At 40.4% G+C, this 25906-nt stretch overlaps 1 protein-coding gene across 2 annotated transcripts in view; it reads right to left on the minus strand.

Moving 5' to 3' along the window:
* Positions 1-8883: 8883 nt before the first annotated feature.
* Positions 8884-25906, minus strand: part of LOC122551279 (protein boule-like) — a 161006-nt gene continuing 143983 nt past the window's right edge. For both annotated transcript variants that reach the window (XM_043692928.2, XM_087988692.1), the window contains exon 11: positions 8884-15688. In XM_043692928.2, coding sequence (XP_043548863.1) covers positions 15533-15688 — 156 coding nt within the window. In that variant the 3' untranslated portion in view covers positions 8884-15532. The remainder of the gene's footprint in view (positions 15689-25906) is intronic.

Here is a 25906-nt window from a genome sequence, read left to right on the forward strand (position 1 = left end):
AATCGACGTTTCGGGCAAAAGCCCTTCATCAGGAATAAAGGCAGAGAGCCTGAAGCATGGAGAGATAAGCTAGAGGAGGGTGGGGGTGGGGATAGAGTAGCATAGAGTACAATAGGTCAGTGGGGGAGGAGATGAAGGTGATAGGTCAGGGAGGAGAGGGTGGAGTGGATAGGTGGAAAAGGAGCTGGGCAGGTCGGACAAGTCAAGGGGACAGTGTTGCTGGTTAGAAAAAACGTTGATTTTGCCTGTCCTCGGATGCTGCCTGAATTGCTGTGCTCCCCGAAATGTCGATTTTGCCTGTCCTCGGATACTGCCTGAATTGCTGTGCTCACTCCCCCTCCCACTCTGCCGAGGATATGGAGGTGCTGGGCCTCCTCCACCGCCACTCCCTCACTACCAGACGCATGGAAGAAGAACGCCTCAACTTCCGCCTCGGAATACTTCAACCCCAGGGCATCAATGTGGACTTCAACAGCTTCCTCATTTCCCCTTCCCCCACCTCATCCTAGTTTCTAACCTCCAGCAACACTGTCCCCTTGACTTGTCCGACCTGCCCAGCTCCTTTTCCACCTATCCACTCCACCCTCTCCTCCCTGACCTATCACCTTCATCTCCTCCCCCACTGACCTATTGTACTCTATGCTACTCTATCCCCACCCCACCCTCCTCTAGCTTATCTCTCCACGCTTCAGGCTCTCTGCCTTTATTCCTGATGAAGGGCTTTTGCCCGAAACGTCGATTTTGCCTGTCCTCGGATGCTGCCTGAATTGCTGTGCTCTTCCAGCACCACTGATCCAGAATCTGGTTTCCAGTCATCTGGTTTCCAGCATCTGCAGTCATTGTTTTTACCTCGCTGAAAGTGCCAAATGGCCAACTCCTGGATTGTCTATCCCGAATTATCTTTGTGAAGCTGTTGGCTCCTGTCTTAAAGGATTGCATAATGTATGGTCTGAGGATACCAATGGTGTTGTGGAGAGAGTTCCAGAATTTTGACCCAGAGATGATGAAGAAAAAGATAAACTCATTTCCAAGGCACGACAGTATAGGATTTGGAGTGAAATCTACAGTAATGGTATTCCCAGGTGCCTCCTACCTTTGTGCTTCAAGGTTATTGAGATCCTGTGTTTGGAAGGAGCTTGCTGTTGATCTTGTAGTTGGTACACACTGTAAACACACTGTCACTGCTTGGAGGCAATGAATGTTTAAGACAGTGCATCCTAAACTATTGTCTAATGCGTCCCCATTTTCATACGTGAGAACTAATATAGGTACATGTCTACAAAAACAAAACAGTAGTAAATCAACCTAACAAAATCTATTATAGAATTATTAAAATTAACAGATTATAGATCAATATTTTTAATACAGACACCAAAATCAGTACCTTTAAAGTATCTTGCAAAAAAAAATGTTACTTTATGTGCTCCTGAGTCCAGTACTTCATCTGAACCATTCCAGGTTGTAGATCTTGGCCAGAGACAGTGGGTACTATTGACATTTGTATTTGCATTTAGCATTCCTTATATATAACACCAAACCATGGTTCACTAGAGGCCAAACTGACGTAACTGATTTTAACATGAAATGGGTCAAACTTTCTACAAAGGGTTTCAAATGACAAAATGAAATAAATAAGGCTGAACCTTACCAAAGGTCAGTTAAGCTTCTTTTTCCTCGGTTTCATAGGAGGGTTCCTCTCCACAAGGTGAGTAAATTTTCTCATGCTATTGTCCCAAACTTGCCTCATTTACCAAGTACCATGTATCTCTGGTCTCTCATTTGTCCAATGCTAGCCTAATCCTCCCACTTGCTACGGGAAGAAGGACTTACCACTGCCAACACTACCCAGGATTCCTGGCACAGTGCCACATTTAAAAAAATGTTCTGTACCTGATCAAGCATTGGCATTATAAGCTGCCTTGCACAGTTTGTGAGATAGCAAATAAGGGGAAATAGGTGAACCACATTGTGGAAAGGGACTTGCAGGTCCTGGCGGGTGGGATGGCACAGAGTGGGGCTGTCCTGATCCCCAAGACTGACAGTGGAGGCTGTGAAACCGGACCATGCCAGCCTGGTTCAAGATTGACACATGGGTCAGTGAGATACCCTCAGGAGGAATATCCAGCAATGCCACAGACAAGTCAATGTCTTTCTCTGGTCTGCCAGGTACATGCTACCATCTTTTCTCTGCAGGCACACAGTCATACTATCTCTACTACTGTCCTTAACTCCATCAAGGTTCATATTCTACCACTCCCTCTATTGCAAACAAAATCTTTCCTTACTTGCTCTCACTCATACAATCCTTCTGTATGACAAACCTGCATGATCTGCACCACCTGATCACTCACTAGCTATCCCTTGACTTGTATCAGTACCAACAGCTGTGCCAGTAACTTTCATCTCATTCAATCCTTCCATTTGACTGATTTCAGAAGAAAATGGCCCAGAAAAGGGCAGAAATAGCCAAGATGTGGTGAGATACCCAAACGTTGGATCATAAACCCCTGCATGGAGAGGATTCACCCAAATGTTGTCCTAACTCTAACTACAAGTTTGCTGATGATACGACTGTTGTAGGCCAGATCTCAAACAATGAAGGGACAGAATACAGAAAAGAAATAGAGTGATTGGTGGTGAGGTGTAAAGATAAAAACTCTCCCTCAACCTCAGCAGAATGAAAAGAGCTGGTCATCAACTTCGGAGTAGAGGACACACGCCTACCTATATCAATGGTGCTGAGGTGGAGGTGGTGGAGAGTGTCAAGTTCTGAGGAGTGATGATCACTAACAATCTGTCCAGGTCCACCCACAATGGTCAAGGAAGCATAACAATACCTCTACTTCCTCAGGAGGCTAAGAAAATTTGGCGTCTCCTTAAAGACTCTTACCAATTTTTACAGATGCACCTTAGCAAGCATTGTATCCGAATGCATCATGGCTTGGCATAGCTACTGCTCTGCCCAGGACCACAAGAAACTACAGAGCGTTATGAACACAGCCTAGTCCATCATGCAAGCCAACCTCCATCTATCGACTCCATCTATACTTCTCATTGGCTTGGAAAGGCAGCCATCAATGACCCCTCCCACCCCGGTTATAATCTCTTCTAATCTTTTCTGTCGCGCAGAAAATATGAAAACTTGAACACGTACCAACAGCTTCCTCCCCACTGTTATTAAACTTCTGAATTGACCTCTCAAGTTTTTAGTTTGATGTTAATCTTGCTCTTTGTGCACCTCCTCTGCAGCCGTAACATTGTATTCCTTGCTCTGTTCTAATACCCGTATGCACTTGTATGGTATGATCTGCATGTACTGCATACAAAACAATCCTTTTCACTGTATCTCAGGATATGTGAGGACAATAATAAATCAAATCAAAAAATGTCTGACTGACTACACCCAAGCCCTTAGATTGATACTGGAGTCTGCTTAGTGCACCAGCACCTCCTGATTTATTGCAGCCCTCTTGGACTTTGAGGACTACTTGTCATACGCTTTTAAAGCAGTGGAAAGTGGCCAGTGGAAAAGTATAACAGCACAGACAGCTCAATTCTAGTGTGACCATTATTAAATGATCTTGAAAAGAAGAAAACCAATCCTGTGACTGAGGGATCAGCAAGGCTGGATGTCCCAGAGCTTTGGAGTTGGTGCAGTCTGCAGTCAAGAAGCAAGATGATTCCATAGCCTCCTTTGAGCTTTCTTCCACTGGGGTGCATTGATTTAAAAATTCAAACAGGTTGGTTTCTGCTGAGTAGCATTGAGCTTCTTAAATTTGCTTTCATTCAGGCAGGTGAAGAGTATTCCACCCCATTCTTGAATTCTGGCTTGTAGATAGTGGAGAGGCACCGGGGAGTCAGGACGTGAGTTATTCAGCACAGAATTCCCAGCCTCTAACCTGTTCTTGTAGTCAAAGTGCAAATAAGTTTCTGTTCAATTGTGACTCCCCAGGAAGTTGTTTCTTTTTCTTTCTTTTATGCAATTTGAAAATCACTGGTAAAGCCTGCACCTTGTTGCGCATCTCTAAATGAGCTGTAATTTCCAGTCCATTTCAGAAGAGCATTAATGTAGATCTTGAGTCACATGCAGCAAGACCAGAGAGGATGGTAGAATTACTTCCCCAAAAGGCATTTGTGAGCAAGATGGGTTATTTTACAATAGTTACCATGGTAACCACTGATTACCAACCTGTTTAATTCCAGCTTTTATAAAGTGAATTTAAATTTCAATGGCTGTCATTATGGGATTTGAATCCACGACACTAACAGATCAGTTCTTACCCACATCGCTTGCAGAAATATGCTCTTCTATCCATGATTAAACTAAGGCCTGGTGCTAAGTAGTCCTGTGCAGAATGCAAACTGAGCATTTATGAGCAGGTTACTTATGATTTGAACCTGGCAGTAGCTGCTTGGAAGATTTCTCACCAGATGGCCCCAGGTATCCATTTTACCCTTCAGCACATTAATAAATCTCTTGCTTTCCTGCCAGTTCACTGCCTGCTTCTCATGTGCATGAACATACTGACTTCTGAAATGTTGCCCACGCTGGTTATGCAAGTTCTTGTCCCACAGGAAGACTGAGGCATTAGGAGATATTAGCATGGACACATGAACAATTTACTGGCATTGAGAGAAACAGATAGAGATGTGAATCCCCAGAATTGAGATTGTTCTTGCAAGTATTGCACAGGGACAATGTGTGGGGGAAGGTTTGGGCATGAAGGTTTTGAATTGAAGGTGCTGAATGTGATAAAAAGGCTGGAGATGATGGAAATCAATAGAGCTTTATTTAATGTGTGTGCTTAATGTTATTATGAATTTCTCATCTCTAAGTCAGATTTTGTGGTATTCTCCATCAGGTTCTCCAATGTTCTCCATATTATGAAAGATTAGTGAACTAGTGGTACATGAGCTGCTGAATGTTGTAGCTCCTTTTCTGTTTGAAGAGTAATCCTGACAGATGGGAGAAGGCTGTAGCACTCTGGTGCCAGTAGTACAACATGAGCAAGTGACTTAGGTTGCACATGATTGAGATAGGACAATCTTGTTTGCGAAATTCTTATGCTGTGGCAAGCTTACAATATTGACTCAAACTCATAGTACATGATGCACTGAGTAGACAATGGCACTCACCCTGGCAGTGCGCAAGAGATCATTTACTCTCTTGTGGGATTGCATCTAATCAAGCCTTTGGGTGCCATGTAATGGGTATTGAGAACTGTTGCCTCCCCCACTCAGGCTATCCTGCTAATAAGGGGCTATCTGTTGATCCCATCCCTTGAAAAGAGAATTTTCTCTCATTCACAAATAATCTTTAGCAGCACCTCCATGGAGAAATCACTGAACCATGGTGCTGCCTTTTGCTGACTCTATCACATGTCAAGGAAAGGGTGGGCTGATGAGCAAAAGTGTTTTGTGATCCTGGCTTGTTCAAAATACTGTCTGGATGACTTTTAAAACAGGCCCCCCAAAATTAGAACGGAGAATGTTTTGCTGGGGGGCAGTACTTCCAGTTCTAGTGAGCTGTCTCATGCAAGTCTCCGTAACTAATCTCAAAAATAGAAACTGCTAGAAAAGCTCAGCAGGTCTGACAGCATCTGTGGAGCGAAATCATAATTAACATTTCAGGTTTTGCGATCCTTCCTCAGAACTAGCCTTGTTAGTTACCTACCACACCTCATGCTATCATATTCTTAGCAAAAGTATTCGCCACTACCTGGAGTTCCTTGCATTGGTGCAAGGAATCCCCAACTGATGAATGAACAGACCCTGACTAATATCTGTGCAGTTCCCATACTGACTTACCATGAATTCCCAAACTAGCTGTGCTGGACATGCATGACTGATGGCGTGGTGGGAAGTTGGGAAGGACTGGGATGGCTTTCAGTGGCCACTCCCATAATCCCAGCCCTGCCTCCAATTACCCTCATTTTGAAGTCACTGGTGGGCCCCACTAATCCAGCAGGCAGATCAACCTATTTACCCAGTCAGGAAATCTGCCACCTTTCTCATCCACTAACTTAAGGGCCTTAATTGGCAGTGAGTCAAGAAAATCGATGCATGAACTTGCCCAGAACTTAATTGGTGAGGTAGCAAGAGGAAAAGAGTTACAGGAACAACTTGCTCAATTATTTCCTTTTCATTCCACTTCTGGGGAAAATTTTGTTCTTTATGTCTTTTGTCAATGCACTGGTTTATGCTGATCTTCCATGACACAGCTGTTTTAAATTTCTTTGTTGATCAATAAAACTAGACAAAGATTGGGGCAAGTACAGGAAAGGCCTACTTCCTGTGTTTTATATGAAAGTGAGTCTGGTACAAAACTTCCACTCTAGGTAAAAAGTGCAGAACAATCTCAAAGAGATGTTTTGCCAACTGTTGCCTATAAGGAGACTTGTGTACTTTCGAAGAGAGAACTGGTTGCCTAGAACAGGTCTGACAAGGGAAGTGAGTTCCATTAGTAAGGGAAAACATGGAAAAAAACCTGTAGAGATCTTCCTCTGACATGGTGCTCACAAACTACACTCTTTGGAAGTTGGTTGAATACTGACAATTTCCTCATCAGCAGTCATGCTCAAGGATGACTTACTGGTTTCCTTGTACTCCAGGCCATATTTGATGTTGGAATTGTCCAAGGAATCCAAGCTTTGTGGCATTCACACACCCTGTTTGCTCCCACCTTGCTCACATTTTAGCAGCATGTCCGAAAAAGCCACATGGTGCAGCATAGCGTTCAGGTAGTCAGAGAATGGCAAACTACACAGGCTCTCCACACTTCCTGCCAGAATCAATTGCAAGACTTTTCCCTTTCTGTTGCTGCATTCACAAGCTTAGTGTTATTTCATTGTGGGATGCAAGTTTGCATTGTGGATATTTTTAATCAACCTGTTCATAAATGTTATGACACACTTCTGAGACAAGTGGGATTTAAACTCAAGCCCTCTCGATGTTTGCACTGTGTTCCTTTTAAAATTTTTAAAGGATAACATGCTTCAAACAGAATTCTGAAGATGTGGAGGTTGTGGGAGAAAAATAAATACTGCAGAATTCCGAGATCCTGAATTCAAAATTTCACTAAATGGTAGAAATTTTAAATTCCTGATTATTACCCCTTTACACAGTTGCAGTGAGTTGACAAAATTCCTGCGGTAAACTTTATTTTTCTTTAGAAAGATGCTGCCTAACTTTGTGAGTATTTTCAGCATTTTATGTTATCATATCAGATTTCCAACAGTCCAATATTTTATTTAGATTAGATTACCTACAGTGTGGAAACAGGCCCTTTGGCCTAACGAGTCCACACCAACCCTCCGAACAGCAACCCATCCAAACCCATTTCCCCACATTCACCCCTGACGAATGCACCTAACACTACAGGCAATTTTAGCATGGCCAATTCACCTAACATGCACATATTTGGACTGTGGGAGGAAACCCACGCAGACACGGGGAGAATGTGAAAACTCCACACAGACAGTTGCCCAAAGTGGGAATTGCACCTGGGTCCCTATCGCTGTGAGGCAGCAGTGCTAACCACTGAGCCACCGTGCCATTTCTGCATTAAGATCAATTATGATTTGCAATATTCCCACAAATTTTCTGATTCTCTTCCTTTTTGATGTGGTTAATCTGTCTTTGATTCATCCACCAGTGGAAATCTTCATTTATGCATACCTGGACTGTTTTTACCATTTTGAACGACTTGATCAATACTTCTTCTGTCCTAATTTAAGAAGATAGGGTTGTTGTTGCTCTTCATTATAAGTGTGAACTCCTCACTTTTCATATTGTGCTCTATTCACGATTATCTGTGGTCCACGAACAACCATAGGCATTACTCTCCATTACAGACAATTGATTATACAGCTTGAGAAGCACAGCTCCACATAAAGAAGGGAGGCAGGCTTCCACGAAATGCTAAAGTGTATATAGGGTCATACCCATGTTGTTGCTGCCATTCTACACAACACTTGAGCCATCTAGCTATTTTATTAACTGTCACCAACCTCTTTTTCCAGAACCATGTTACCAGCTATTGTTATCAATTAACTTGCATCCCACACGTGAACTAACCACCATTTGATGAAGAAAAAAATTATCTGGGCTGTATTATGTTCCTCTTGTCACTAACCTTAATAATCCATTGCCTTTTACTTTTGTTTAAAAAGTCTTCTTATTTTGGAGAATTAGCTATTTACACCAAGAGCACATTTGTTCAACTTCTAAGCTGTACTTCCAATCTTGAGTTTTGGTTCCAAAATTTAATCTTGGACAATTATGTGCATTAATTCTACCAATTACTTATCTATACATATATCAATTCAGGAAGTCACATCAGAAATGATTTGATCCAAAGGCAATTATTAACAATGCACATGACTTAGTTAAACGCAGGAAATTTTAACCATAATAGTGAACTGTTTTATTTACAATAGACTTACATAGACAAGGCTATTTTAAAACAATACAATCATTTTTGAGCTGTTAGTCATGTCTATAATTCGTAAGCCTTACATTTTGCTGCATCATAACAATATATTCTACTGGTGAATTTTTTTTTCAAGTTTTAACAAATTGTTGCCTTACTCTAATATTTGAATACTATAAAACTACACTTCAGCTACAGTTCAGTACCAAACAAAACTCAAATCAGCATCACATTACTAACGTGTCAATCCTCATCTGGAATTTACTTATTCAAAAATATGGTTACATTAGAAACATTAAACCATGCTACAATACCAATTTTGCAAAATGCTTGGCCAGACCTAGTTTTTAGAGATACTGGCTTTAAATAATTCACAAAGTAGTCATTTTGACATAATTGTTTTTAGTTTTGCATGAATTTGATAAAAGTTGTATACAGTAGTACAAAAAGGAAAGTATACAATAATGACCATCTTCCTTGCAGTTGTTTTAAATTAAACACAATGACCAAAACTTAAAAAAGATTGTGTAAAATCTGTCACCTCATTTTTACTTATTTCCATATAAAATGTTAAAGAGATATATATGGCAATGAGAATATAATCAGTAAACAGTCAATTGAAAAATGCTGGTTGTGATGCATTGAACTGAGTTTAGTTTGTTCACAATTAGTCAGTTTCACATGTAATATTTGTAGCAAATTATCTCCAAGAACAATGGTACATCTTCAGAAGTTACATTTTACTTGTGCTTAATGTTTTTAGTGAACAGGAAACTCTGCAAATGTGTGTGTTCCATCATTTATAATTTTAATTTGCCATTATGAGATTGTTTTAATGTTGTATTTTGAGCAGTATTGTACTTCTTAACAATTAACTAACATTGAATTTATCAGGTGGCAGATAAAAAAAGTTTTTTTTCTTTTGAACTATAATGCAACAGGAAGTGACACTATCTAAGTTCCAAGGTCTGAAATCCCCGTCTGCTTGGTTCTGCTTCAGAGGGTACTTTTAATCAATTGTTGCCAGAAAATTCAAAAAGACACCAAGATCTTTTAAAAAGATGAAATAAAAGCTGAAAATGCTAGAAGCATTCAATAGATCTGGCAGAGGTTTTGACAAAAGATCATCGACGGAAGTATTAACTCTTGTTCCTCTCTCTCCATTGATGCAGCCTGATCTGCAGAGTATTTGTATTTTGATTCCGATTTTTATTTCATATCTCTGACATTTTCTTTGTAAGAATGTTTCTTTGAAAACTTTGTATATTGTAATACACACATACATTAAATTTCAAACATTCATACAAAATGACTTTAGGTATGATGAGGAAAGCCGTGTCCCCAAATGTGTGCCTAGAACTTGACTCAGAATGTTTAGTTAGCTTTATATTAGCATTCTTTTAGAATGAATTTAGTTAATCTATTAGTGCTTCATTGTGAACAGTATGTCTGTAATTCTATATTTTCACCTATTCATAATCTTAGATGTGGAGATTAAAGAGGAATTTGACTTAAAAATTGCGAAGTTCATCATTTGAGTCAGCTCACCTGAATGACCTTGGTGGTTTCATTATATTATGCCTTTCACTTCTTCAGGACGTCCCAAAGCACTTCAGCTTTTGATGTGCAGTTATTGTTGCTTTGAGAGAAAATGTACTTTAATGGTTATTACTGATGCCTCTAGGCTAACAATCTAGAGAACATATTCAAATTGCCCCAAGGTAGGTTGAAAATTGAATGGCCTGCTTACGATTTAAATCTACAAAATATTTGATCTCAAACCTTATAGTGCCAGGACTACGTGAGGATATTTATTGTACTTTTCAATAGGTGCAATCTTGCTTTCTCATTTGTGCATTCTTTTATCTCCAAGTTCAGCATTAATTTTAGCTGTTAAATATTTTGTTTTGAGTTGAATTGTAATATATTTTCTACTTCAGAGTGAAACATGTAAGTTGTTTATAGCATGAAATATCTTGGATGGTGCAGCCTACGTGAGGAGTGATGGTGTGAGGCTCTGCAAATATTGAGTTGTGACCCAGTAAGGTAGCAATACCAGAGATTTTCGGGTCACAGGCATTCATAGCTGCCATGCAACTTGGACCGATTTATGACGGCTATGAGGTCACTTTAGAAATTTGACTTTATTTTTGTCAGTTGGTGTGGCTTAATGGACTCTGATGTCCAATTGCTGTCACTCCAAAACATTTTGAACAGGAAAAGCCCTATTAAGTGTCCCCCACAAGGGAAATGGGGTAAGGAAGTGCTGGTGGTGGTTGGGGGGAAGAAGTAGGGTTAAGATGAAGGCATCTGCTGAAGGGGAGAAGAAGAGTTACAGCCTCCTCCTTCTGTCAACAAATCTTCAACAAAAGTTTCACTCCAGGATCACACAACTTTAAAAACATTGAAATGGGGGTCACATCAGGTAAAAGATTTGGGACGCACTGGTGTACAACTTCCAGGACGTGGGGAACAAAATTACTTTCAGAATGACTATATATCTGACGAGTAAAATAGTACTTTTAAAATCCAAATTACTAATAACCATGGATTTTAAAAATGAAACCAAAAATGAATTTACTACTTTATACAAAATAAACTGTTACTTCCATTTGGGTACTTGCTCAGAACCCAATGACTATACAGCATTGTTGCAGTTACATGTCAAATATGACACTTTGACTGTGAGGTGTGAAGAAAATGAACAAGAGGATTAAGATTAGGCTTCTGGTAGTTTTTTTTGGTGTAATTACTTGGAACAGTTTAATAGCTTTAACTATTTGGAAAACCTAGCAAACAAACTTCCACAATTTCTCATTAACCAATACCCTGTATACTATTATTGAATTTGTTAACTTCAAAGCTACAACCTACTTATGTACATCATAATTATTATCTGTTACTTTGAAGGATGTCAGAACAAAACTGTTATATAAAGCCACAGTTCTAGCTATGTAATACAAATACACAGGGAATAATTTTAAGGCACAGCCGAGTATAGCACTGGCTCAGGTTCACATAAGAAAGAAACCTTCAAAGTTCTCAACATCTTGTACTGTCATGGTTAATCTGAATACTGTCATTAGAAAATGATTTACAATCCAAAACCTAGATTTAACATATTTATATGATAACTTACTACTGTTGTATGAATAATGATAGATTTACAAACAAACTTTAGTCCAGAGAAACTGTGCTTTATGGACTACACCTTTCTGAACATGGGCACAAACGGGGGTCAGCTGGTTGACTACAGTATATTGATAGGATTTAGTACAGTTTCCGTAAAGTAACACAAAAGTGCTATGACATCATAAATGATATCTGACTTTTGCATATGTTAACATTTATATTTAAATATTGAAAATTAGTGATTGTTTAACATTGATACTATTTAAATAGAAAATTCAATCTAAATTATTGTATATATTAGTTGTGATTATTAAAATAGATGGATCTTGATGTCATTTTTAACATACTGGCTGAGAATTTATCAGCTCAATCACCAAGCAGAGATAACAGGATGCAACTGGAGTTAGAAAAGCAAGAGACAGGTAGCAAAGCATGTTGTTGCACACTGGTTGGATAGCAATAGTAGAGAAAAACATAGAGGAGAAGGAGAAGCCACAACAGAGAACAACAAAAGAGAATATTCTGACTTGCAATTAATCCATCAACTATACGCTATGTACTTTTTGTAATTTTTATTTATATTTCTTATAATATGCTTCTTCTTCAGTTTCCAATTTGTCTTTCTCCTTCTATTTTAAAGGCACTGACTCTTTCATTTGGATACAGTATGGAGGTGGCAGGTGCCATACGGCAACTCACCCAAATGATCATTTTTCATGTTTGAACATTGAAACAGATTGCTGATAGGTCTTTAACTGTAAAAGATTTCACAGCTGAACCCAACTGTGACCTTATCTGATAGCCACATATTTACCATTCAGTAATGATTGCTATGGGAGGAAGTTTGGCTGATGTTTTAGTTCCCTAATCATGAGCACTGCAACCACTACTGTCTCACTGATGAATTAGCTAACTCACAACCAACAAAGATTTAAATCTGAAACTTTCCTCTCCCCCTTTTTGCCTAGGTGCTAACGAGGTAAGGTGCAATAAAGGTATGCTCCACTTGACAAAACTCCTGCAATTTCTGAGTTCAGCTTATTCATATAGCCTAATATGCCCAGGTACAGGCTCAGCCTGTATCAAAGGTCTGTGCCCAGGATTAAATGCCACGAATCAAGCAATTGCTATAGGATTGCAATGCCTTCAATTAAAGCTGGATTTTCCCAACTCATTTTCATTGGTTTACATTTCTTAGTATTCTAAGGTGCACATGTTCTGTTCTTGGAAAGGAGTATTGGAAATCTTGCAACACGGTTGGATTGGAGTAGGGGAAGGGAGGAAAGGGGAAGACGAGGATAGGCACACATCTGGTGTAACAGGTTTTTACATTTTTGCCTTTGCTTGGCCATCCAGGTTCTTTTTGAAAAAGAAAATGATCAATCTCACTGTTCAGTTGTTAGGGTGGCCAATTGCAGTGGAATCCGCTCTTCTTGTTCTATAGCTGGCTTCAAATGTTATCTAACATCACAAACAGTCTAAAATAGTCACTTGATATGAAACCCAATGAATTATATGAATGGACTCCAAAACTTGATGTGTATGAAAGGATTAAGTTCACTCACATAGAGCAAGAAAGCCATCCAGAGGACTGCAAGATACCATAACCAGCCATCAATCTGTATAAACCAAACTTTGTAGCATCCAGAATGCAACCAAACCCTGAATTAGAAACTTAATTCCTCTTAAAGGTCCAGGTGAAAGAATTAGAACCTCTAAATGTAAGAACCACCAAGTCAAGTAAGGACAGTCTAAAATTTCCCAAAATGAAAGTAAAATGACGCAAATGTAGATGATGAAGAAGAAAACATCTGTTTAAAGGAAATCAGATAATGATGAAAAGGTGAAGTAGGAAACCAATTTTCTGAAAGAGCAGAATTTTTTGCGATGGTGAAAATGAAATACTTCAAAAACACAGAACAGGCCACTTTTGTGGGAATAGGACTGATATAGTGGAAAGTCAAATTTGATCAAGCGCCAGGGGCAAACACACTTACCACTAAAAGAGATAAAAAGGTAAGTGAGACTAACCAAATGCTCATTTCCAGAATAATTGATTTGGGACATTATTTTTGTAGAAGCTAAAGCTACTTTAAAGGAAATATCATTTTTTAAATCAGGTAACGAACATACGTGTTCCAAAAGACATTTGGTACTCAAAAAGGTTAATTTGCTCTGGTTCTTTTCAGTGATAAGTGCCGGAGGCAAATACCTACTTAACGTTTTTTTTAAAATTGCAATTCACTGCTGTTATAACGAGCTTACTTCAAAGAGTATAGTAGTAGAAGCAGCAACAAGGTTATCTTCCAGCTACAGAGTTTTCAGATATTGAAGGAAGATATAAATTTGGTGCAACACAACTTCAATCCTCTTGAAAGATTTCTTTTTGCAGCAACACAGACATTTGATATTGGAAATTGAATCTCCAAACTACTGAATAAAACTGGGACACAATTAATATTATTTGTGAAGATTAAACTGTAATGCTAACTTACAAAGTTGTACTGAGTTCTCTGGTGAAATGTATCTAATATTAATCCAAAATTACAGGGATTATTTCTAAGAAACAGATTCCTTTGTGATATGAACTAATCAACTTTCATCTGTGGATGCAAAATTATTCACAGTATTTACCACTTGGAAACAAGCTGCAGAATGTAGTTTACAAAATCTTGTACAAAACAAGATAGGGCAGTTATGATCATTTTTAATGTTCCTGTTGGGCAGGAAATGTGCATCAATAGCAAATGCCAAATTTGGACCCAACACAATTTTCCTCTTCATTAATTTGAATGACCAAGTAAAACTAGGCAAACTATAGCATTGTTGTTTCTTGCTTAGTGGGAACAGTTAAATTACCGCACTGTCTCAAAACTAACGCTGAAAAGTTCTGCCTGTGCCATTTTTAAACAAAAAAGTCTGATATGAACTTTGATACTGTATTGAGTAAGTGGAATTGAAACTTATTTTAATAGAACACATGGACTCACAGATACTTCTGTCTTATGGTAAAACAGTAAATGCACTTAAATGCTACGATGCCAACTGAGTATTCAGGATGCACCAATCTGCCTGACATCTAGAACTCTAATAATTAATTAACTATACCTAAGCTACAACTAACAAACTAAACTACACATAAACAGTAATACTTCAACATTATACTATATCGCTTATCCCACCTATGTAAAAACATGTCACTTTAGAAAGCTATGTATAAAGAGGCGACACAATAGAAAGATACTGTGTGCAAAAATAAATGGTCCAAATATTAGGGCTTTTACTCAAGCCATACACACTAAGTAACCTAACCACATCAAGTGAGAAAGGGTAAAAAGAATCCTATCAAAATTAATTTACTATAATATTACAAAACATATAAATAAAAGATACACAAATGATAGAAAATTTACTTGTATGAATCTATGTGGAAAATAGAAATAATAAAAAGGAAAATATGTAAAAACATGTAAACATTAAAAGTTTTAAAAATCAGAGGTGCGATATTCAAGCTCAAAGCTGAGGCTTGCTTCCTTCTTCCTGTTAAATAAATTTCCATTTTTAACCTCCTGCCATTTTTCAAATCAGCATAACTATTGCTCTGTATTCAACAGCCACATATTATGCCTGGTCTGGATTATTTGCAACTTCTAAGAATTCACATTGTTGCCATGATTCTTAAAAATACTCTCATTCCAACTTACACTGCAAGATCTCTTCAGTTTGAAGTATAAAATGCAGACATGCTCAGACATATTAACTGTGGCATGTTTGGTAACAATAACAATTTTCCAATTTACAAACCAAGATGCCTTAGTTACATACTTAAGCTTACCACACTATTTAACCAATTAAATTTGTATATCTTTAAGAATCACTTCTTACATGTATTTTCAAAGATTAAGACTTATCAATTATGTCTCCTTTTATACATACGTGTTTCAATATAACAATGGTATTACAATTCTGTTACTTAACAGATTCAGTTGAAGAAGGTGGAGTAAGAATAGAATCTTCTGCTCTATACTCTTTCCTTAAGTGATAATGTGGACTGCGTGTGTAACGAGGTTTTATCCCTGGTGGAGGTTGGGAAAAATTTCTTCTGACAGGATGCAATCTAGACTCCTGAAGGCAAAACATATAATATGGGATCCATGTTTATTATCAGTTCCTGTAAAGCTGATAGTATTAGCCTAAGCTAAACCAAAATTAAACTTTATTCTCAAAGCAAGGATTTGCTCAGCCAAGCATGTTTTCATTTCTAAAATTATTCAAATGATCTCTGAATGTATTTAAATGAATGATATAAAAACAAAATAAATAATTACCTTCAGCATAGAATTATGAATAATTTCAAAACCAATTAATTTCATTTTTGCTTCCATACTTTCCTTCTGTTTACAACACTCAAAACTTACAAAAGTCACAACCAAAACAACTTACTTAAAGCACAGATTACAAAATGGAATTTCATGATATATTATGGAAAAGTTGACAAATTCAGAATTTTTGGTTATATTCAGGTGAAGTTCTTCTTTCTTGTACTGCAAATGCATTCTCCAACCAAACATGCTTAAATATAATGCATGAATAGGCTCTGGGAGTTTACATATTGTGGCCGTGTATTGGATGCACTCAGCAATTGGTCTTGAGTGCTCAGCAGTGCACCTTCTGTGCTGCTGAAAGCCTTTCAAATGAATGTTGGTTGCGGGACTTTGGTTACGTCAGTTACAATCATATTTTGGTTGCATCATTTAAAATTATATTTCTCTTCTGCAAGTTGTTTGTCTGGCTGCAGTATGGGATAAAAAAAGGCCCCTATTTTGATATAAGATGCTGTTGGAACATTGTTGCATGAGATGCAGCGAGAGTGGGGGACCTTGTTTTCCTAGAGGTGGGATGAGGATGTCCAAAAACAAAAGGCAAAAAACCATGACTAGAGTGGGGATTAATGTCTCAATGTACATGCACCATACATGGAGATCTACCTATAGTGCCAGAGTATTTCAACGTCCTCACCAATTTCTTTTTACTTGCATTATCATTTTTACAAACTTTCAATTAATAATGCTGTACTATGAACTTTCCAGCCATCATCTGTCTTGATCTAGCATCAATTTTATTGTAATGACAAGAAGAGAACACAGTGGCAAGGTGGTAATGTGACTGGACTAATAACCCAGAGACCTGGGCTAATGCTCTGGAGATTCAGGTTCAACTACCACATGAATGGAATTTAAAAATCAATAAATACAAGCTGGTTTCATTAGCAGTGACCATGAAACTATCATAGAACCATGGGAAGCAAAACTGCCACCCTTACCTTGTCCATCTTACATGTGATTCCAGACCCACAACTAAATAGTGAAATCATAACTATTCTCTGAAATGTCCGATGAAGCCCACTCAGTTTAAAGGTAATAGAGATGGGTGACAAATATTGACTGGTCTTGCCAATAAGGCTTACATCCCTTGGAAGACTAAAAAAATTTGATCGTTGCATGTTTCCATCTTAACAATATGCAAGTTTTAATGTGTTATTAAGATTATGGATACACAGGAATTCATTGAAGTATGGAGTTGGTGGTATAGAAATCATGTCGCTGGCATAATAACTCAGAACACCAGCCAAAGCTCTGGGCTTACAGATTCAAATGCCATCAAGACAACTGGAGGAATTTAGATTCAACTAATCTACAATAATAAAACTTGTTCAAAAAAGGAGGGAGGCAGAAAGCAGTGAACTACAGTCCAGTTACCTTTCCATGTGTCATAGAAAAAATGTGAGAAGCTATTATTCAAGACATTATAATAGACACTTGGATATGTATAAGGTGATCAGGCACAGCTAGCATGGTTTGCAATGGACAATTAAATTTAAATAATTTATTAGAATTCCTTGAAGAATAACTTGTGCTGTAGATAAAGGAGAACTAGTAGATGCACTAAGCTTACCTTTCCAGAAGGAATTTGATAAGTTGCAACATGTAAGGTTATTGTGGAAAATAAAAGCTCATGGTATAGGAGGTAACATATTGGCATAGATAGAAGATAGCTGGCTAACAGGAAGCAGAGAATAGGATTTTTTCAGAATGCTGGAATATCATAAATGGTCTGCCACAGGAGTCAATACTGGAGCCTCAACTCTTGACAATTCATATAAATAATTTGGATGAAGGGGCCATAGGTACAATAACTAACTTTGCTGATGACACAAAAATAGTTAGGAACAGGAGCTGTGAAGAAGATCTAAAGAGTGTCCAAAGGAATGTCAACAAATTAAATGACTGGGAAAAAAATCTGACAAATGGTACAATTTGGGAAAGTGTCAAATTGTCCATTTTGGCAAAAAGACTGAAAAAAAAAGCAAATTATTGCAACACAGAAAATAAGAGCAAGACTAGGCTATTTGGCCTTTCAGGTCCGCTCTGTCTTTAATGATGATCATGGCTAATCATCCAACTCAAAAGCCTGTTCTACGTTTCCTCCATAGGGTTTAGTCCCTTTATACCAAGTTCCATATTCTCGAAATCATACAATATTTTGGTCTTGACTGCTTACTGAGGGAGCTAATTCTGTCAACCAGTTTTCTATCACCTGAACACATTACCCATTCGCTTTAATTTTACACACTAATCTCTTATGTGGGACTTTGACCGAAGCTTTCTGAAAGCCCGAATAAACCAATCCACTGCCTTCTTATGTGGGATATTCTAGAATTAGTTTAAAACTAAAGGGTAGCCCACTTAAAATAGAGATCATGAAACATGTTTTTCTCCTAGAGGATTATGAATCTTTGGAATTCCCTTCCTCAAAAGGCAAATCTTTGATTATTTTTAAGGCAAAGGTCAATTGATGCTTGATTATCACACAGGTCAAATGGCCTACTTTTGTGCTTTGTTTGTACAACTGCACTCCATCATTCTAGTCACAAGTGTACAGCAACAATGGCAAAGTGATAGGGGGATGAGAGACACTGAATTTACTCAAGGTGCCTGTTCTTCATAAGACAGTATGGTGCAGCAGACATTTAGCTGGAGAAGGAAACGTATACAAATTCCTCAGAAGTCTTCTTTCAAGACTTAGAAGGTGTCCAACTCCTCTACCTTTACTGTGGGAGTTCAGACAGAGGAGGGTGAACCTGCATCATTGTAAGACACACTCATCATGTCTCGGCCCTCTAACCATAAAGCTTTGATTGCCCAAACTCCAAAGCCAATCTCCACCACAGATCCTGAGACAGCACCTTTATTTGAGTGGGAGAGAAAGGAAAACTAAAACCATCTGAGGGTACGTGGGAGGCCTGGGTGAAACTTAATTGTAAATACAGCACTTTTTAAAATATATGTTCACTTTTCATTATAAGTTCCATAAGTGACAGTCATTGTAGCCAGTAAAGGTTCAGCATCACATGATGTTCTAACATTGTCCAAATTACAGCTAATCTTTCCATTGTGCCCATACTAACATAAAATGTAGAGCGAATAGAATCAAATGTTATGGGGAGAAAACAGGATTAGGCTATTGAGTTGGACGATCAGCCATGATAGTGATGAATGGCAATGCAGGCTCAAAGGGCCGAATGGCCTCCTCCTGTTCCTATTGTCTATGTTTCTAAACTTAGTCATGATTGAATGAAGGGGCATCAAATGAAAGCTTCCACCAGTTTGTAACCTTACCTTTCATTAAACAGGAAAAGCATAAAAAGGTAAACCAGTAAGTTGCATTTACAGTCAGTTTTCATGGATGCTAGCTTCCTCAGCATCAAAACATTACAAAAAATAGATGAAATCATGTAACTCAATTCCGTTAAAGTTAGGTTCATAAAGAAGTCCTACCTGCATTGTTTTGAGTGATGCTGCCAGTGTTGCTCCTTTTGAAGAACATTTTAGTTTACTTACTCAGAATATTGGTGTAGTGCTCACACATCAAATAGCCTCATTGCATCCTCCATTTGTCTGGAGCAAAGAACCTCCAGCCTCTTCCCTGTAACTCTGCAAATTGTTTCTATTCATTTAATGCCCCCATGATTTTCATGATGAAATCTGCCTCTGGTACACTTTCAAGCAGTGCATTCCAGAGGGTTGCTGTCTGTAAAAGTTTTTGAAAGTTCCATTTAAATCTGCCCTCTTGTATTCAAACTATTTAAAAATGAGAACGCTTCTCCATTTCTGCTGTGATCAAACCTCTCATGATTTTGAAACTGTTTATCAAATATCCTATTAACATTTTCCTCTCCACAAGTTCCAACTTCTTTAGTTTATTTTCATAACTGAAGTTCTCATTCCTGGAACCATTCTTCTAAAATTCATCTGTACTGTCTCCAATTTGTTCACATATTTTGAAATGTGGCACCCAGACCTGCAAACAATATTCCAGTTGAATTCTAACTAGTCTCTCATACAAGTTCAACATAACCTTATCATATATTCGAATAGGATAGCTAGGGAAAGAGTAGGCCCACTCAGGCATAGAGAAGGGACGTTATGTGTGGAGCTAGAGGAAATGGGTGAGATCTTTAATGAGCACTATACTTGATATTCACCGAAGAGAGATGTGAGGGATATTGAAGTTAGGAAAAGATGTGGGAATACTCTCAAGCATTCAACAAGGTGCCCCACAAAAGGCTGCTGCATAAGATAAAGATGCAAGGTGTTACGGGCAATGTATTAGCACGGGTAGAGGATTGGTTAACTAGTAGGAAGCAAAGAATGGAAATAAATGACTACTGTTCTGGGTGGCAATCAGTGACTAGTGGTCTGCCTCAGGGATCAACAGACAATAGGTGCAGGAGTAGGCAATGCGGCTCTACGAGCCAGCACCACCATTCATTATGATCATGGCTGATCATCCACAATCAGTATCCTGTTCCTGCCTTATCCCCATAACCCTTGATTCCACTATCCTTAAGAGCTCCATCCATCTCTTTCTTGGAAGTATCCAGAGACTTGGCCTCCACTGCCTTCTGGGGCAGAGCATTCCATATATCCACCACTCTCTGGGTGAAGAAGTTTCTCCTCAACTCTGTTCTAAATGGCTTACCACTTATTTTTAAACTGTGTCCTCTGGTTCTGGATTCACCCATAGCGGAAACATGCTTCCTGCCTCCAGAGTGTCCAATCCTTTAATAATCTTATATGTCTCAATCAGATCACCTGTCATCCTTCTAAAATCAAAAGTGTATACAAGCCCAGTCGTTCCAATCTTTCAACATATGATAGTCCCACCATTTGGGAATTGACCTCGTGAACCTACACTGCACTCCCTCAATAGTCAGTATGGTCTTCCTCAAATTTGGAGACCAATAATGCACACAGTATTCCAGGTGCGGTCTCACCAGGGCCCCATACAACTGCAGATTGTTCTTTTTGCTCCTATACTCAATTCCCCTTGTTATGAAGGCCAGCACGCCATTAGCTTTTTTCACTGCCTGCTGTACCTGCATGCTTGCTTTCATTCGGAGACAGGCCGCCTACTTGCGGAACGTTTCAGAGAACACCTCTGGGACACCTGCACCAACCAACCCAACCGCCCCGTGGCTGAACACTTTAACTCCCCCCACCACTCCGCCAAGGACATGCAGGTCCTTGGCCTCCTCCATCGCCAGACCATGGCAACACGATGCCTGGAGGAAGAGCGCCTCATCTTCCGCCTAGGAACCCTCCAACCACAAGGGATGAATGCAGATTTCTCCAGCTTCCTCATTTCCCCTCCCCCACCTTATATCAGTCCCAACCCTCGGACTCAGCACTGCCTGCTTGACCTGCAATCTTCTTCCCGACCTCTCCGCCCCCACCCCCTCTCCGGCCTATCACCCTCACCCTAACCTCCTTCCACCTATCGCATTCCCAATGCCCCTCCCCCAAGTCCCTCCTCCCTACCTTTTATCTTATCCTGCTTGGCACACCTTCCTCATTCCTGAAGAAGGGCTTATGCCCGAAATGTCGATTCTCCTGCTCCTTGGATGCTGCCTGACCTGCTGCGCTTTTCCAGCAACACATTTTTCAGCTGCTTGCTTGCATTGACTGATGTACAAGAACGGGGTAACAACGAGGACTGCAGACGCTGGAAACCCGAGTCTGAATTAGAGTGGTGCTGGAAAAGCACAGGCAGCATCCAAGGAGCAGAAAAATCGACGTTTCGGGCAGAAGCCCTTCATCAGGAATAGAGGCAGGAAGCCTGCGGGGTGGAGAGATAAATGAGAGCGGGGTGGGGGTGGGGAGAAAGTAGCATAGAGGTGGTCCATGACCACCTGGTCAGGTCCATGCTCCCCAACAACCCACCCTCCCTTCCTGGCACCTTCCCCTGCCACCGCAGGAATTGCAAAACCTGCGCCCACACCTCCTCCCTCACCTCCATCCAAGGCCCCAAAGGAGCCTTTCACATCCATCAACGTTTTACCTGCACATCCACCAATGTCATTTATTGTATCCGTTGCTCCCGATGCGGTCTCCTCTACATTTGGGAGACTGGGCGCTTCCTTGCAGAGGAACATCTCCGGGACATCCGCACCAATCAACCCCACCGCCCTGTGGCCCAACATTTCAACTCCCCCTCCCACTCTGCTGAGGACATGCAGGTCCTGGGCCTCCTCCACTGCTGCTCCCTCACCACCCGACGCCTGGAGGAAGAACGCCTCATCTTCCGCCATGGAACACTTCAACCCCAGGGCATCAAGGTGGACTTCACCAGTTTCCTCATTTCCCCTTCCCCCACCTAACCCCAGTTCCAACCTTCCAGCTAGCACCATCCCCATGACCTGTCCTACTTGCCTATCTTCCTTTCCACCTATCCACTCCACCCTCCTCTCTGACCTATCACCTTTATCCCCCCCCATTCACCCACTGTACTCTTTGCTACCTTTCCCCACCCTCCTCTCTGACCTATCACCTCCATTCACCTACTGTACTCTATGCTACTTTCTCCCCACCCCCACCCCGCTCTCACTTATCTCTCCATCCCGCAGGCTTCCTGCCTCTATTCCTGATGAAGGGCTTTTGCCCGAAACGTCGATTTTTCTGCTCCTTGGATGCTGCCTGACCTGCTGTGCTTTTCCAGCACCACTCTAATTCAGCCTCTAATGTACAAGAACACCTAGATCTCATTGTATTTCCCCTTTATCTAACCTGACTCTATTTAGATAGTGATCTGCCTTCCTGTTCTTGCCACAAAAGTGGATAACCACACATTTATCCACATTAAACTGCATCTGCCATGCATCCGTCCACCTACGGAGCCTGTCCAAGTCACCCTGTATTCTCATAACATCCTCCTCACATTTCACCCTGCCACTCAGATTTTTGTCATCAGCAAATTTGCTAATATTACTTTTAATACCTTCATCTATATCATTAATGTATATTGTAAACAGCTGTGGTGAAAGCACTGAACCTTATGGTACCCCACTGGTCACCGCCTGCCATTCCAAAAGGCACCCGTTATCACGACTCTTTGCTTCCTGCCAGCCAGCCAATTTTCAATCCAAGTCAGTATTTTGCCCCCAATATCACGTGCTCTAATTTTGCTCACTAATCTCTGCTGTGGGACTTTATCAAAGGCTTTCTGAAAGTTCAGGTACACTAGATCCACTGGCTCTCCCTTGTCCATCTTCACTGTTACATCCTCAAAAAACTTACAGAAGATTAGTCAAGCACGATTTCCCCTTTGTAAATCCATTCTGACTCTGGTCTATTTTGTGACTGCTATCCAAATGAGTCATAATTTCATCTTTTATACTTGACTCCAGCATCTTTCCCACCACTGATGTCAGGCTAACTGGTCTATAATTCCCTGTTTTCTCTCTCTCTCCTTTCTTGAAAAGTGGAACATAAATAGTCACCTTCCAATCTGAAGGAACGGATCCTGAATCTATAGAACATTGGAAGATGATTACCAATTTGTCCATGATTTCTAGAGCCACCTCCTTACATAGCGTGGGATGCAGACCATCAGCTCCTGGGGACTTATCAGCCTTCAGACCTAACAGTCTATCCAACACCATTTCCTGCCTAATATAAATTCCCTTCAGTTCATCCATTATCCAAGGTCCTTCAGCCACTATTACATCTGGGAGATTGCTTATGTCTTCCCCAGTGAAGACAGATCCAAAGTACCAATTCAACTCTTCTGCCATTTCCTTGTTCCCCGTAACAAATTCACCCGTTTCTGTCTTCAAGGGCCCCATTTTAGTCTTAACAATTTTTTTTTCTTTTCAGATACCTAAAAAGGCTTTTAATGTCCTCCTTTATATTTTTGGCCAGTTTGCCTTCATACCTCATTTTTTTCTCCGCATATTGCGTTTTTAGTTATCCTATGTTGCCCTTTAAAAGTTTCCCAGTCCTTCGTCTTCCCGATCATCTTTGCTATGTTATACTTCTTGTCTTTTATCTTTATACAGTCCTTAACTTCCCTCGTCAGCCACGGCCGCCCCTGCCTCCCCTTAGGATCTTTCTTCCTCTTTGGAATGAACTGATCCTGCACCTTCTGCATTATATCCAGAAATATCTGCCATTGTTGTTTCACTGCCATCCCTGCTCGGGTATTGAACTATTGAACTTTGGTCAGCTCCTCTATCATAGCTCCACAGTTCCCTTTGTTAAACTGCAATAGTGACACTTCCGATTCTCCCTTCTCCCTCTCAAATTGCAGATTAAAACTTATCATATTATGGCCACTACCTCCAAATGGCTCCTTTACTTCGAGATCCCTGATCAAGTTCGGTTCGTTGTACAACACCAGATCCAGAATTTCCTTCTCCCTGATAGGCTCCAGTACAAGCTTTTCTAAGAATCCATCTTGGAGGCACTCCACAAACTCCCTTTCTTGGGGTCCAGTACCATCCTAATTCTCCCAGTCTCCCTGCATGTTGAAATCCCCCATAACAACTGTAGTAATACCTTTGCGACAGGACAATTTCAACTCCTTATTCAAATTACATCCTACATCGAGACTACTGTTTGGGGGCCTGTAGATAACTCCCATTAAGGTTTTTCTACGCTTAGACTTTCTCAGCTCTATCCATACTGACTTTACATCTCCTGATTCTATGTCCTGCCTCGCAAGGGACTGAATATCATTCCTCACCAACAGGGCCACCCTTTGCCTGTCAGTCTGTCTTTTTGATAGCATGTATAGCCTTGAATATTCACTTCCCAGGATCAGTGTTGGGACCGCAATTATTCACTTAAGTTAAAAATCACACAACTCCAGGTTATAGTCCAACACGTTTAATTGGAAGCACTAGCTTTTGGAGCGTTGCTCCTTCATCAGGTGGTTGTGGAGTACACGATTGTAAAACACAGAATTTATAGCAGAAGTTTATAGTGTGATGTAACTGAACTCATACATTGAAAAAAATATCTTGATTGTTTGTTAAGCCTCTCATCTGTTAGGATGACCATGTTAGTTTCACTTCTTTCATATGTAAATCGCAAAACGTTTTTAAAAGTGAACTTTAACAATTGGTGTCAGCCCAGATAATGTATTGAGTATTAGCACCTCTGTGTGCTGCTGTCTGTGCCATAATGTTTAGACTGATTCTAATTTAAAAAATGGATTAACAGCACCTTACATGGATTCATGCAGTTTCTGAGCAAAGTACAATGTAACTCTCGGTACAATTTCACCCCACTTGCACTTGCAGAGTTACATTGTACTTTGCTCAAAAACTGCATGAATCCATGTAAGATTCTGTTAATTCATTTTTTAGATTAGAATCAGTCTAAACATTATGGCACAGACAGCAGCACACAGAGGTGCCAATACTCAATACAGGGGAACCTCGATTATCTGAACAAGATGGGTGGCACTACTTCATTCGGATAATTGATTATTCGGTGAATTGATTAAATGCCTTTCCTTTGGGGCTTGGAGTTTTTAAAGTCTGCTCCTCATTCAGGAGACTGCAGCAGCACACAGTGCGCGAGACCCCGCCCCCAACCTCCCCCGCCCCCTGGCACCGCCCCCGCTCCCACGACTGTCCAACACCTCCCCGTGCCCCCTCCCCTGCTCCCTGGCACCACCCCCGTCCCCAACCATCCAACACCTCCCACGCCCCCTGGCACCGCTCCACCCCCAAACATCCAACACTTCCCCGCCCCCGGCACCGCCCCCCAACCGTCCAACACCGCCCTCCGCCTCCCCAACACCACCCCCAACCATCCAACACTGCCCAACTGTCCAATCCTCCCATCCCGTCCAACACCACTCCCTACCCCCCAACACTGCCCTCTGCACACCCAACCCCGTCCAACACCTCCCCCCGCCTCCCAACCATCCAACACCGTCTCCTGCCCCCAACCGTCCAACACCGTTCCCCCATCCCAGTCCAGCACTGCCCCTGCC

The sequence above is a fragment of the Chiloscyllium plagiosum genome, unplaced genomic scaffold (genome assembly GCF_037043375.1).
Source record: "Chiloscyllium plagiosum isolate Xiang-an unplaced genomic scaffold, Cpla_swu_hap1 HiC_scaffold_7, whole genome shotgun sequence".
Taxonomy (NCBI): domain Eukaryota; kingdom Metazoa; phylum Chordata; class Chondrichthyes; order Orectolobiformes; family Hemiscylliidae; genus Chiloscyllium; species Chiloscyllium plagiosum.